Raw genomic sequence first — 15,496 nt, 5'->3', positions numbered from 1 at the left:
GAGAAAAGGAGAAAAGGAGAAAAGGAGAAAAGGAGAAAAGGAGAAAAAGCAGTCAGCATCAGGATATCAGAAGCAGAAAGACAAAACTGACAAAGTTCAATAGAAAGAGGGAATGAGTTGAAGACTCAGCATTTAAACAGCAAGCTACAAAACTTTCGAGACCACTATCCAAGACAGATGAGCCAGTAACTGTTCAGCAAAGTTTAAAATGAAATAAGACAATGCATGCTGTCTCCACATCTTCCTGCACCATTCCATCTTAAAATAAAAGACCTCTCACGGTTTATTGTAGATGTTTTAAAAGTACACTGTATATAAAACACAGATATGACATCTGTTCAGAGTTCCCAAGATAGTTACATTAGTAAGATGTAACATCACCAGATAAAAATTTGTAACAAGCAGAGTAATTTGTTAACATTTCTTAAAAGCACAATGAAATTTTACAAGCAGTATAAATTGCCAAAGACAGAAAACACTTGGAAAGTTGATGTGTGCATTCAAAGCAGGGTAACACCTCTAAAACAGTCCAAGTCCATTCATCAATACATGCAATACCTTAAAGGTATTCAGAAGGAAAAACATAAATCAGAACTCTTCAAGTAACTTCCTCGGTTTGATGAATTACTATGTTGCAGCATTAGATTCAGTTTTGTTTTAATGGGAAGCAGCTTACCCTCTCTGCACGTTTCCTGGAAGACTTTTAGTAGAAGGCTTTTAGGGATACGGCCAGTTTTTCTGACAGAATTATCCAGTTTGTTTAATGCCCAGTCAAACGCCCGGCTGTTTTGGAGTTCTGAGACTGGCTCTTCTTTAATACTTCCTTTGTGTTGAGGTACAACTGTAAGGAACCTTGCTTGGTGAAAGACATTTCTGCTTAAATATAAAGGGGAATAAAAAGAAAATAAAAATTACACTTCTGAGAGTGAATTTGCAAATACAGCAGTTACTGAATGTCAAGAAGATAACACTCTTCTTGCTGATGAACTGTTCCTCAAAAACATCCTATATTAATGTAAACAAACAAATGCAGGTGACAGACTTCAATACATACTGTAAGCCTTTCCACCTAAAACGATACAGCAACGTGTATTTCCTCAAGGTGTCAATTATTAATCTGAGATGTTCAGCTCATGTTTAGTGGTTCAAGTACTATTCCCATACAAAAACAAAAATTTTGAAATCCTCCAAGTGCTACAAAAATCTACTGCCCCGTTACAGCATCTCCCAAATGCTTTCACATGCTTTTGAAACACTACTTCAGGAACAGCCACAAACACCTCTTCCAAAACAGAGCAAATCAAGGTAACAAATCCTGTATTTCTTTTCAAACAAAAGAACTGATGCAGACCCCAACGTTTTAGACAACAGTACACCAAACAGCCTCAAGAACAGTGGCATAATTCCCCATCCTTCAGAACTCACAGTAAACGAACATGAAGCTGTCATCCTGCAATAAAACCAAACAAACTCTGGATTTGTTTCACCATCTGTTTTCTCAAAAGGAAGAATGACAACTGTAAGAAATACAACCAAGAAGTACTTCGCAAACAATAAGAGCTCGCCATTTATTTTATTTCTTTTTAAAGAACAGTTTTATGTACATGATAACAAGGAAATGGCATCTGTGCTATGCTACAACTATGACTAGCCTACAGAGGGCAAACTGTTGTTACACCTGAGTACTTTTGGAAATTTTCTACAAACCTGTCTTTCTCCAGAATCAATGCAAAGCAAGAAATGTTTTCCGGATGTCAAAAACAAGACTCAGCAGCTTCTAAAATTGACCTCCTTCATCTGCGTCTCTTGAGCTCAGAGCTTTTCACTACATTTATGTAAGCCTTCTTCTACACTGCTTTGTTTGCTTAATCAAACAAACAGAAAGAAAGAAAGAAAATAGAGCCAAATTGTAAACTGCTAAATGGAAGCAAAAAAAAAAAACCCAAAACCATTAATGGGGGCGAGGTGGAAAACGTGCCTGGTGTGTTGCCAACTGCTCAGACCTGGTGAGCAGCCCAACGCTCATCCTTTCCCTGGCAGTGTGAAATCCTGTCATTAACTGAGCAGGGCCTAAGTTTGGGAAGTATAATCTTTTAAATCAAACCAACTGATCATGAAGATCATCACTGCTCTTCGGATTTATCTTTTTCAAGCAGGCAAATTTTACATGGCCAAACCTGTGACCTTCCTCCAGAAAAATTCACAGAGGTCAGCAAATTATATGGGAAAGATCAAGCGAGAAAGGAGTGGAGAAGAAAAACAAGCCTGCCAAAAAGAAGAACCCTCCTTCACTGTCAATTCTACCTCCCCTGGATGCAAATCCACTACTTCCCTGTGAGCCAACTGGGCTCACTAAGCTGGCACAACACACCATCAAGCTGTGGAAACTGCTCATGATGTCCAAAACCCACCAGAAAGAAGAAGGAAAAACAAGGAATGGATTAGGAGTATGTGGCTAAAATCAGAGCAACTTCGAAGAAAAAGAAGGAAGTGAAACATGGTTTGTGGTGCGTATGTGATCATCTCACTAAAAAAAACCCCAAATAAATAAATCAGGATTTCCCAGGGCATAATTTTCTGTTGTCTTCCTCTTTTTTGACTGTATCACATATCCACAGACAGGGTACTTGCCCTTAACCAAAAATCACTCAACTTAATTAGCTTGAAATTCAGTAATACAAGGTAAGAATAACAGAAAGACAAAATCTTCAGTCCTGTCAGGTGTAACAGCCAAATGAGATGGTTCTAACACATATTCTTTAATAACATATATTCTTTAATAACAAAAATAACAAATATAAAAATAGAATTACAAGCTATCCACTTGATAACTATAAGAATGAAACTACTGATTGACAGTTCTTGATTTATTTTTTCATAAGATAAATTTTACATTTCACCATCACTAAAAACAGCAACCTGAAAGCTTTTCAGAATACTTTCAATTTGGGTCAGAAAAAAATTATTTGGAAGCAACACGGAGCTCAGCATCTTTGTAACACAGAAATTTACACTTCAATTTCCATTAGCAATTGAAGCACAAATAGGCAAAACCCCTATTTTTTCCACTTAAAACTGAAGTGTCTTTTTCTATAAAAATCTACTATCATATCATTATATGCTACACTAAATTGTCGAATGAAATATTTTGCCACATAGAACGCCTGTAACCATAAACTGGTATCTACATCTCTCAGTTTCTACCTATGCACCATATTTTGAAGTGGGCATTTTATTTAGCTCTGCCCCACTCACTGGTTTTGAATTTGGGTCTTTCCAATACCGAATGCTTACAAACAGAAAACTTAGGAGAAAATTACAAAAGCTAAAATGCCAAGAGTCCCCTATTCTAAAGATGAAGGATTGAACGAAGCAGAAAAGGCACCTTCCAAAAACTTCAGAAAACTATGGGAACTAATGCCAGGTTTGATTTGAGGTAATTAAGTGAATACAATACAGAAAAATTGAGACTAATGGCACAACCTCCCTATCAAAAAGAAGCTAATGTAAAATAAAGCAGTTATCCACGTATCAGGAATATTTAACAACCTTATGGTATTCTTCTGCAATTTTAACACATATGCTTAAGCAGAGAAGGAAGAAAAAAAAAATACACCAAAAAAGCAAGGATAAAAATAATAAAGAAGTCAGGTTAAATGTTTGAGTTACAGAGTCACACAACAATGCAGGAATTTAGCTTTCAAAATATATTAGATATGATCATACAATGTCAGTTTTAACTATTTTACCACAACTAAGGAAACAAATTTTAATAAGACGACAGGCAAGGAGCACAGGAAGAATTGTCCAAGCAGTTCCAGAAGCTTTAACTATACTGAAGATATTTTAACGGCCCTTACTGAGCATCTCCCCAGTCCTTCAGAATTACCTTTAAGAATTCATGGAAGAGGAGGTATGGCAAAAACCAAAGCACAACTGACAACTACGAAAGAAACTGACATACAGGCTTCTGATACCAAGTCATTTGACTCTCACGTAACCAAATAAGGAGATAACATGTAGTTTTCATCATAAAAAATAAGGATGCTGTAGCTGTTTTTAAGTTGCGTTGACGTCTTTTTTAATGTAGCGATCAAAGTTTGGTGCAACATGGAGAATATATTTTATGAATTCTAAAATACAGTGTACTCCTAACCCACCTGGAAATGGACGACTACGACCCACATCCGTTACAAAGTTTCATTAAGAATATGAATGACAGAAGAGAGCAAACATATTACACTTGTAGATGACAGCACACCAATAATGGTGTCCAACACTTACGAGAGAACAGCAGACTTCTAAGTCTTCTTGACTACTTGATTAAACGGTCAGAAATCAGGAAGAAAAAAAAAAAAAAAAAAAAAAAAACCACCTCAGCATAGACCAAAGAAAACGGTACATTTCAGAATTCCAGGGGGAAAAAAAAGGCATACAACTGGCCAAAAAACCGCCAACGGGACTAAAAAATATATGTGCACATTAAAAAAGGTCTAATTCTTCAGCTCCTAACAGAAGCAACACAGGTAAGATGTAAAATAGAGAATTGTTCTGCTCATCATGGTATGTTTACTCACACAGAAAGGTTTGGACCAGTGTTTTAAAGTAGTTGAAGCTAAACTGGTAAATAGCTCGCATAGTGATGAAATGGGAATTCCATACTAAACTAACGAGTAATTTTTCCTATGTTTGCCAGGGCTAAGTGAGAATTACAGTACTGTCCTGACGTATGTACCTGTTTTTCACATTTCTTGAGCAGACCTGAGGCAGCGTGTTTGATTTTCTAAAGACCAGACATCTTAGACACCAAGCTGAGTAAAGAGGCAGATCCAATGATCCACCTGGAGGCAGCAGAAAAACTGCTTTCTGCAGAACTTGACCAAGTCCAAAAATTCAATAAAACATTACAAAGCCAACATAGAGATGTTTGCCTCCCTTTATTAGAGCCACAACACGGTAGTTGCTATGATTTTTCCATGCCACATAAAAGTATTGGATATTTTTATTATATATTATTAAGGTTTTTTTTCTAAATTAAACAAGCTAAATATGGAGGAAACAGTCTTCAAAGCACAAGCCATACTCAAAGCAAAATACTGCTAAATTGAAAAGGTTAATATTCATCACTAACTAAAAACATTACAGATGTTACTTAAAATATAATAAATATAAGACAAATTTAACAACTGAGACACTAGTATGATTCCTCCAATGCTAATCAGTACTTCCCTGACTTAGCTATGGCCACACACAGCACCCTTGTTTCAAGGCTACACAGCAGCCATTCCTTCCTGCAGGAAGAAAGAACATTGTTTTTTTCCATTATAGATGCAGAAATTACAGATTTCTTGGGAGAACATCTAAAGTTCCACATAATTCATAACAAGCAAAGCAAAAAAGCCTTGTGCTATTTCTTAGGAAAAAAGCCTCAGAACTTTATTACCTGAACAAGTAACAAGTGCAGAACTGCAATGAGAGTGCAGCTTGTGAAACTTTACTATGTCAGTACACTGCCTAAGCATTAGCAAAGCAGGTTCTACGGAACACTTCCTCTACATTTATCTGTAAGTTCTGTTGTTCTACCAAGGAAATCGGTCATTGAATTCTAGATTTTTGTCCACAAGTGACAGTGTTTTAAGTGACTAACCAGGGTTTGTAGCTAATTTAAAAACATTTGTAGCATGCAGTAAGCCACAAATCATTTGGTTTTTCAACCTGTGGCTTACCCAAGGTCCCCTGGATCTAACTAGGATTTCTTTGAAAAGGTGTTTGCTCTCCCATCTCACCTACATGACCCAATCCTATACAAACTCATTACAGCACATCAACTCAACAACCCTTGCAAGGATGTATAGCGCTCTTATTAACTCCTCTGGATTGGACAAAAAAGAGAGAACAGAGATCTTGCAAAAAGCACAAAGATTTACACTACATAACAGTTTGATTTTTAGGGAGATTAGCGAACAGCTCTGTTCTCCACAGCCATGAAAACTGACATCTAGCTTCACAGCTGAGAATCCTAAACTGAAGCGACATCAAGGCCAAAGATCTTTTGAGATACTTGCACATAAAGATTTTGTTCTACTTTGCTATGATCCTAATTGTTTTCATTTTCTTTGTGGAGAAATAGGGCATCCACTTCAAGACAAATACTCTAGAGCTTTACATCTCAAAATGCAGTTCAGGAAGACAGCTGCACTGATCCAACATCATACAGTCACCACCAACAGCAGTAGTTCCCTCTTTTCCTTTGCCCACGTTACCACTGTTTCTCAGTTCATCAGATGCTTAACTGACCCAATTAATTAAGCCTGTTAATATGCCAGAAAACTCTCTTCCTTGCAGTCTAGCAAATGAAATCAGCCCGGCAACAGAACTAAGGAGCACTTGCACTCAGAATGGGACAAGCCCCCCAGAAGTGGAAAAGCCAACTTCCTTCCCCCAATACTAACCTTCTTGCAGCTGCAAGCTGTAACTTCAAGTCTTACCATACTCATCTAGAATATGTAGAATAAAGTCCCCCAGAAGATATTTTTAACTCAAAACCCATTCTGAAAATGTTTTTTTTTTTTAGAGCATTCTCTACTGCCAGCTCTCCTTTTAATGTCTCTTCCCTTAGCTATGAACTAAGTTCCAGAAAGTAATCTTATGGAAATAACTTGAGTAAAAGTTAACAATGTAGACCTGAAGCGCGCTGTACTGGTTTGTCACTGCTCATTTATCTTGCTATACTCAAGTGGCATGAGAGTGATGTCACAGAGCTTGGTAAATCTCATGTTTAATATTAGAGCGAAACACTAAGTTTGTCTCTGATTCGATCTGCAGCTTTTGCTAGGAAAAGCTCCTCAACCACTCAACACAACTGGATATCTACCTACTGTCAGAACTTCATGCTAAATCAACACGAAGTTAAAGAGGCAGCAGTCCTGGAATCTAGTCCATGGGTTCAGCCATGGTGTGGCAGTATGCAGCTGAGCAACAGGAGCCCTCAGTCACTGCATGAAGACTACCTGACATCAGTACAACATTCTGTCCAAATGTGTCGTCTGTCTGCTTCGGCAAAATGAACAAACATGACCAACAATTGCAGGAAAAAAAAAAAAAAAAAAAAACACATTTAGGAAAGGCATTTAGTACTACATTCTCTGCACATCCAATATTACTTCCATCCCTGTAACCTGTCCCTTAATTCAAATTCTCATTCAGAAGATCAAATTGCAATCTTGTAGTCTGGGTGTTCCATCTACAGGTTTTCACAGCCAATATAAAAACAGTACAGAAAGGGTGACAGATGGATACAGCCAGGTATATACAGAACCTTAAGCAGAGAATAAAAATTGGACTTGCAGCAGAAAGTCAACTGCTAACAACTCCATTATTAACACCAGCAATCTGACCACAGGCTATGAAGTCTCACTAGCACACTCTGGTAAGACAACTTACAGCAGAAGGTACCCTTGCTATGCTTTTATGAAATTTCAATTGATGATCACTCCTGTTAGGCCTGTGTTCATGGTTAACAGAATCAAATATATATACACATTTTTTTTTCCTTTGATCTACACAGCACAGTGTATCTACTGCTTATCCAGCAAACAGGACAAAAGTTATTTGCAATTATGGAGTGTCTAAGTTTACATCCTCCCAAGCAATTTGACATTTCATTTTATAGAGTATGATACAGATGAGAATCTGTCTGCCTCTCTGCTATGACTCAGATCTCACAACAGGCATTTCAGTGAGATCTGCATGGATACAATCTTGCTTGCAATCATGTTAACTAGCAAGCAAGGGTAAGGACTGTACTTTTGCTACTCCGTACATAATTTTCTTTGTCAGTAAAGGCTGCAGAGTAGCAGTGCAGTTTGTTCTCTGGCTACCATATTCTCAGGACAACAACATGTTTAGGCCATTCCCAATGGTCACAGAATGTCATACTTCAGTTTACTTTCACTATTCCCAGAAGAGAAGGTATCTGAAAAGAATCTAAAATCTTAGACTATCTACTGCACCCTCCTAAAGATGAAGATGCACTTTAAAGTACTGATACAGAATCTGATGCCTTATTTGCATTACCACTATCACTATGCCACTATCTAGCTCATATTGTACTGGCTCTAAACGGGTAAATAATAACACAGCCTATAAGTCTTAAAGAAGTACAAGGGCCTAACAAGTAGTCCAGCCACTACTCACATACAGTACACTGGCGATGGTAGCTAGCAAATCTCTGGAAAATTCAGAGTAGAATGATGAAAAACTGCTGGAATGTGAGTAGCTGCTGTTTCAGTTCTTTAAAGATACAAACAGATTTGCAACTTTCCTATAGTCATCACTGTAATAGGAGCCTCAAATACGAATCTGAACTAACTTAAAATTATGTTCAGTGATAAAACAATCATAATTTGTTATTTACTCAATTCCCTGGGTAAATACTGGACTATTTCTTGCTACTTATTCACTCTTATAACAGTTACCCTATGCCTCAAAACCAGGGTTTCATCAGTACTTCATGAAATTTACTGTAGAGGGCTGCATTTCACTTCAAGGTAACATCCTGAGACCTAAACAAGTAGAGAAGTCTAAATGATGCCCATGTGTCCAAATCATACTAGTTCTTCAAAGGAGGTCAATTTCCAGACTTTAGGGCTTAGATAGGAAAAAAAAAAATTACTTGAGGAAAACAAATAATAAGATTATACACTTGTTCATGTAATCTCAGCTAGTAAATGCTATTTTTACTTTAAAATCTGGTCCTAGGGCAACACTTGTGCACTAGAATGAGTAAATCCATATATCAAAGTGATAGCAAGACAAAGAATATATGTGAAAGATCACCCGAGGAAAGGATTCACTGGACAAAAAGAATGTAAAAAAAAAAATACTTCTCAGTTTTGCTACAATATAACTCACAGGTTAGACTGAAACCTTAGAAGGATGAAATAAACACTATTGCTGTTTTCCCTGAATTTGTTATTGCCCAAGCACATTTCTCACATTATTTAATAATACAGCATGAAAACGAAAGAGTTTTCAACAGTTTCACCAAACCATCCTGCAAGTGACTCCAAGTATTGCTGGAGATATACAGGAGTATAACTTGTGAAAAAGTAGTACCTGAATGTCCATGAACGACACTTCCTGCAACAAGCTATCTAGGAAATTAGCTTCCAGATGAGAAAAACACAATCAGCACAAGTAGAAAATGGAAAAGTTTATGCATGATTTGCCACTCAGTAACTCATTGGTACTGCTGCCAGTCTCAGCATCTATGCCTGCCCACCTCCCTAGCACTTCCTCTACATCTCTATTCCCTTCTTCACAGCTGTGAAGCTTACCAGTCCTACACCGAACAACGTTATCCATCTAGAGCAGCAAAAATTTCCAGCTGGTAGAATTCCACTAAGTAGAATCAATTAAGAGGGATCAGCAGAGCAGTAGGAAGATACTGACAAGACAGGAAAACCTCCTTGTACAGTCGCTATGTCTACTCAAAAAACTCACTGTGCACATTTGTTTGAAGCCTTTCCACTTTCAGACTTACACCAAAACAATTTGTCTGCTGTTTGATTTGCACAGTTAATGAAAAGCTAGCACTGAGCTCAGTCACTGACTAGATCTACACGCTAATGCTTTTTTCAAACACTAATGCCATGCTCCCATTCACATTTCTGCTGCACAGTGAGTTGCTGAAGACATCTCCAGTGACAACAAGCAAATCTCGCTGTTCCAAGCTGCCTATACCTCTTCACTCCATAGGTCACATGGACACTAGCTGACCTCTGAATGGTCTGCAAATGGGATGACGGGGAATATCCGGTCCCTTTCCTACCTACCTGCTCGGGATTTTTACCAGCTTTTGTAAACACCAGGAGAAATACGGAAAGAATTCACATCCATGGAGAAGATTAGTTTAAACTTCTATTTCGTTACAAATTTACTTTCAAAAATGATTTATGATAGCTACAGTTATAATCACAAGGAGTCATTCGGCATCTCCAACCACTCCCTGCTACTTTACAGACTGGAACCCAAGAATACAGCCCCACAGAGCTCAGAGTCTCGAACAGAGCTCACTACCACTGACACACTCTGAGAACCTGTTGACATTGAAGTAACCTCTAACTTAAGAAAAGCCTGCAGATGTGTTCACAGTAACAGTACACTTGTGCTGTGAAGTATGAAAAACAACGCTAAGCTTGTGAATGTCAAAGCTGCAGAAAGTGCTTCCTTCTGTTCCTTAGCAACTAAGGATGGTTACAACAGCCGTTAGGGTGCACAGAAACCACAAAGCCAAAAGCTCTTCTTGTCAATATTGTGGAACCACCGAACGGTTTAGGTTAGAAGGGACCTCGAGGCGAATCCAGTCCCGTTCTGCAGTCAGGGCACCGAGGAGCAGAGAAGAGCCGCAGTGCCGTACACCTCCCGTTCCCTCTCCCCCTCCCCCGAGCCGCAGGCCCGCACCACAGCATCTCCGCGCGCCCTTTGCCCCCAGCCCGCCGCCCGCAGGCCTCAGCTTGCCGCCGGCATCGCGCAGCGCCAGGGCGAGCCCTCACCTGGCGGCAGCAGGTGCGGGCGAGAGCAGCAGGGGCCGGAAACGCACGCAAAGGGCCCGCAGACGCCCGGCAGAACTCAGCAGGGCCGCCATCCCCGCCGCGCGCGCCGCTAGCAGAGGAGCACGTGAGGCGTGCGCCGCCGCGCATGCGCAGTGAGGGCGACCAGAATCCGGCGCTCCGCTACCGACGGGAAGCGGAAGAAACCATTCCTCGCGGGGAGGGAAGCGTCGGCCCCGCTCCTGGAATGGGATCGCTGAGGTATGCGCGGGCTTTCCGCTTCCTCCCCCTCCCTCAGTTTGTTACGGATGGAACATTCCTCCGACCCTGCACTGGGTTGGGCTGAGCGATAGCGAACCCGAAGTGGCTGTTGCCGCAGATAGTTTGAGGGAGAAAAAGAGCGGCTTCGGGCAGGACGCCTCGTTGCGTTTCGGGATACGGGGGAGGTGCAAAAGGGAGAACGGGTTCCTGCTAGCCCTGCGTGCAACTCCGCCACAGGCAACGGTCAGGCTCGGCGACTGGGTGAGCGCCCGCCTTCTCTGGCTGAAGGAAGTCACGTGGGCAGAGTGTTGGGGGTGGTGCGAGTAGCCATGTTCCTTGCAGGGGTCACCCCTGTGGCGGCGTCTGGGAATCGGCGGGGGGTAAGGCGGGAAGGCGCTGTCAGTGTGCGCATGCGTCGGGGGCGGCTCCTGCGGCCTTGCTGCTGTGGGGAGGGGCTCAGTGTGGTACGCCTGCTGGGCGCGGGTGTGGCGCAGCGGGCGAGTGCCGAGAAGATCTCAGCCTCAAGCGCTTGTTGATCGTAAGCTTCCTTTAAACCCTGCGAGTATAACCTGGATTTTAACCAAAAAGCGAAATAAAAGCCTTTGAAATGCTGCTGTATTCCTGCTTTTCTTCATTTGAGAAAAACAGAAAAAAATAGGCGCGAGGGGCAGAGAGGGCACAAAATTCCCTGCCTGAGCTTGTTTGCACTGCTAAGGTGTCGTCAGCATCGATGCTTCTTAACACATACATTACAGCTGCTTTGTGAAACTTCATTATGAAACACTGATTGGAGGAGTTCTTAGAAGTGCTTGCTTTCATGCCAAAAAAAAAAAAAAAAGCAAAAAAGAAAGTGTGCAATTATTTTTTGTATGGATTGCAAATAGTTACTCCAGGGGGCAGATTATTCATCAAAACAGATTGATTTTATCAAGTCAATTACAATCAGCTGTTTGCTACCAGGCTTTGCGTGGTAGGACTTGCCTGCTCACCCAGGTGCAGAGGGGCCGCTTTCAGTGCACTGTAAAAGCACACTTGTGCTGTTTGTAGGAAGGTCCTGGATGCTCAGTGTTTCTCATAGTTATCTTTGAGGTACAGATTGGAACTGGTAAGGCAGTGTTGGTAATTACAATTGACTTTGCTTTAATGCAATATTAATTATATTTTGTAGAATGTAGTTAAGCTTACTGAGGAACTGAATGATGAATTTTTGAATCAAAACTCAAACCGAGCATAATGTCTCTTAGTTTGACTTAGGGGCCTGCTCACAAGGCTTGATTATGAGCCCCAATTGTTTGGAGTCTTGCTGTAGAGGCAGTACAGGGATGTCTAGAATGCTTGCAGTAAAAGCTGGAAAAGATGAAGCAACTAAATAGCAGAAAAAGAAAAATATTGAGTGGATGCTGGGATGCTGACATATTAATAACAGGTAAGTTCTTGTTGCAGAGACTTCTCTGCTACGGTATCATTAAAGAACAGTGTGAAGTTGTGTTTTGGAAGAGAACAGCCAGGCAGGTTCTGACTAGGAATTCCTCCAAGGACAAAATGCAAAAGCAACTGTTGGAAAATCTAGGAAGTACGCAACAGCATCTGCAATGGCAGGCTGCTTAGAGTAGAGTTGGCTTGTCTCTACTGAGTGAGATAACAGGAGATTTTTGCTGCAGCAGGGAAGAATACCTTGATGTAAAAAAGACAGGAGGTCCCAAGGAATCGATTTTAAAACATGATGTATCTGGAGTATCAGGCTTAAGGGTTCATGTTAGCTGAAGTTCACTTAATGGGTGTGAGGGTCTGCATCACATCAGTGGAGATTTGAAAAAGTAAATCCAGTCATAACTTTTAGAGCACAGTCCTTTACTGCTGTCCTTCCCCCCCTCAACAGCCAACACCTTCCCAGACTTTTGTCCCTATCCATTCTTCCCAGGGAATTTATTCTCATTGCTAATAATGCAAGAATGTTCTCCCCAGGGGTAGTAATCAGGCAGTGCCAGAGTACATTCATGGACTCCAGAGCTGTGTATGCTGTTGAATTCCTGTATCTAACAAAGTATCAGGAGCTGGCCACACTGAGCTGGGAGAACAGGAGGATTTTTGGGGTTTTGGCCAAACCCTACCAAAGGCTGCAAAATGGTTACTATTACTGAAAGTAGTGGATGAAAATTGCGTGCCTGCAGGAGACAGTGAGAAAGCTTCTCCTCGTTCCATAGGTGGTTTAATCATAAAGGCTTATTTGAAGATGTTGTGGAATTTCCAAAGCAAGAGTTACAGTATCATGTGGTAATTAGAGCTCCTCTCACTCACTCTTCCTTCTTTCAAATAGAAGTCCGTATTTAAAAAGTAGTTTTTAAAAGGATAGCTTATTCCACAGGTGACTTTTCAATATCTAAAAAGACAAATGTGTGCTATAAATGCATCTCTGGAACCTGACCACTAAAGCTCTCTGGAGTGAATGATTCAAGTTCTGTCAAATGACTTTGAGATGTCAGAAGAAACATGAAAGGACACGCAGCAGCTCTAATGCGTTGTTTGTATAACTGCAACGTGAAGTGAGGAGAAGCGGTGCTGGTCTAGGACTGTTGCCTGTAGGCAGTTTGGATGATGTTGCTGCATGTCAGAGGGTAAAACGATAACAAGGATCACGCTGATTGCCTTTATCAAATTAAGAGGGTTTTATCATATTAAAAGAAGCTAACCTCTGGGGAAAAAAAAAAAAAAGGACCAATCTCTGCGGGCTTTGCAGTAGGGTTGTTTGTGTTTCCTTCTAGAGTCTCAGAGGTGCCCTCTTCTGGTCTAAGCTGTCTGACGGAGCAGGCAAATCTGCCATCGTGGTGGTGGATGTGAGGCTCCTGCTGCTAACCTTCTGATGCTTGTAGCTGTCCTGTTACATCTTAGATTAACGTGACCTGCATTAAAGTCAGTTGTGCTCAGCCAAAACCGGTGGGATAGGAACATCAGTCCTCCTGCCGAGGTCACAATTCAATGTGATTTATGGCCTATTTTATTCAACAGAGAGAGGCCATGTAATTTCCAATGTTTGTATGATGGCTGCATGTGCATTGGGAAATAGGCCATCAATAAGGTTTGCCATACTGAGAATGATTTGGAAGATTTGGGGGAAAGGTATGCCACAGAACTGAATAGATGGTGAGTCATATATCTGCACTGTTGGTATCAATATAAGGATATCAATATTAGGAAAATCTAAGTCTAAATTCATGGTTGGTAAGTGTTTTACATACTTTCAATGCCTCATTTAAACTTCAGTCTTAGAAGAGAAATTGAGATCAGCTCGCTTGTGAGATGAAGTTTTATTGCTGAAATGCCTGTTGCTGTTGGTCTCTCAAGTGTTAACTGTTTCCTCTATCTGCCCTAACAAAAAAGCTTACCTCATCCATAATGTACATTTGCTTACATTTAAGCCAGTTTCATGATTTATGGAAGCCTGAATGCATAATACTGACAATACAGCAACATGGCATGATGTTCTGCTTTGTTCTGAGTCTGGTGTAATGATGAAATCAAGATGAGGTATTCAAACTAGGTAGTAAGGAAAAAATCAAAGAGCCAGATGTTAGGGAATGTAGGCTAATGTCTTAGTTTCCTGTTAAAATGGCAAATAAGATGACAAGCCCATGATACGGAGAAGGATGCTATGTAAACTAATTCCATTCCAGTAGCCTGTGACAACTTAATCTCTAACGAAGCAAAGCTCACTGCTTATTCAATGTACTTGTTAAAATGTTTCTGCAGGCACAAATGATTTGTTTTGGTTTGTTTTTCATTTTGCTTTTATTTGATCACACCCAACATCTCCAATGATGTTCTCAGGACTTCTGGAGTTGTACTGTGCTGTAAAATAATTATTTCCTCTGAAGATGCAAAAGAATTTAGCTCACTCATCTTCTCAGCAGTGTTAGTTTTGCAAGGTTAGTAGAAAATTTAATAAGTAGTAGAGCCTTTATCTTTGTAACCAAGTCAGCAGATCTTACCCTAGCTATCTACGGGGAGTAGATCTGATGAGTAAGAGGGTACTTTTTTTATACAGTTAGTTTTCAAGGATCACAATTTGAAAATGGTTGTGACATAACTGGGTCACATCTGAAATTTTTCTATAAGCTGCATAAAAAGAGAAGTTGAGGTAGCTGGTTTTGTCAGAAGGTATATTTAGAACTGTAGTGAATCATAGTTGAGGGATTTGCATATTGTAATGTTACTGAAAAATGCAAATAGTCATATTTTTAATTAGTAGTCCTTCAGCATTTACCTTTTGCTTTTAAATAAGAAAACAAAGTAAGAATTAAGATATGGATGCACTTGCATCACATTATGTTTCTTCTACTGTTGCCTTTGTTTTGTGTGTTGAACTGTGGGCATGGCACTGCAATAAATATCGTGTCCCAGAATTTGGCTATTTTGGGTGCTCGAGTGGTAAGTGGTAAGATGTTTTAGGAATGGTGCAACTATTTCAACTGCTTTTAGATCCAGTAAAGGATAAATCATATTCAGATTTTAGTGCATGCTTTATGTTTTGGTTAGAAACAGGTATGGAGTGATTCAGAGATCCTGTAGATTGCTAGCTGAACTAGGAAATACAATAAGACATGATCCATATGCTAAGAGCATTTGCTTTAGGTAAGAATCTTCTTGATGTGTTTGGATATCATTGGGCATGCTGGCAGATACTT

General features: G+C 40.2%; 1 protein-coding gene and 1 long non-coding RNA gene across 2 annotated transcripts in view; one reads left to right on the top strand and one right to left on the bottom strand.

Annotated features, from left to right (window-relative positions):
• Positions 1–10,659, bottom strand: part of LRPPRC (leucine rich pentatricopeptide repeat containing) — an 87,269-nt gene extending 76,610 nt beyond the window's left edge. Inside the window, exons 1-2 of the mRNA XM_042810390.1 lie at positions 10,557–10,659; positions 677–873 (exon numbers count right to left, since the gene is read on the bottom strand). Coding sequence (XP_042666324.1) covers positions 677–873; positions 10,557–10,648 — 289 coding nt within the window. The 5' untranslated portion in view covers positions 10,649–10,659. The remainder of the gene's footprint in view (positions 1–676; positions 874–10,556) is intronic.
• Positions 10,660–10,725: 66 nt separating this feature from the next.
• The window catches only part of LOC122166386, a 62,674-nt gene continuing 57,903 nt past the window's right edge, over positions 10,726–15,496 (top strand). Inside the window, exon 1 of the long non-coding RNA XR_006170794.1 lies at positions 10,726–10,814. This is a non-coding gene — a long non-coding RNA (uncharacterized LOC122166386). The remainder of the gene's footprint in view (positions 10,815–15,496) is intronic.

This window comes from Centrocercus urophasianus, unplaced genomic scaffold, assembly GCF_019232065.1.
Source record: "Centrocercus urophasianus isolate 14NV4802_14NV808 unplaced genomic scaffold, USGS_Curo_1.0 seq_10, whole genome shotgun sequence".
Taxonomy (NCBI): Eukaryota; Metazoa; Chordata; class Aves; order Galliformes; family Phasianidae; genus Centrocercus; species Centrocercus urophasianus.
Note: the sequence above shows the minus strand (reverse complement) of the source record. Positions and strands in the feature narration are given on the sequence as shown.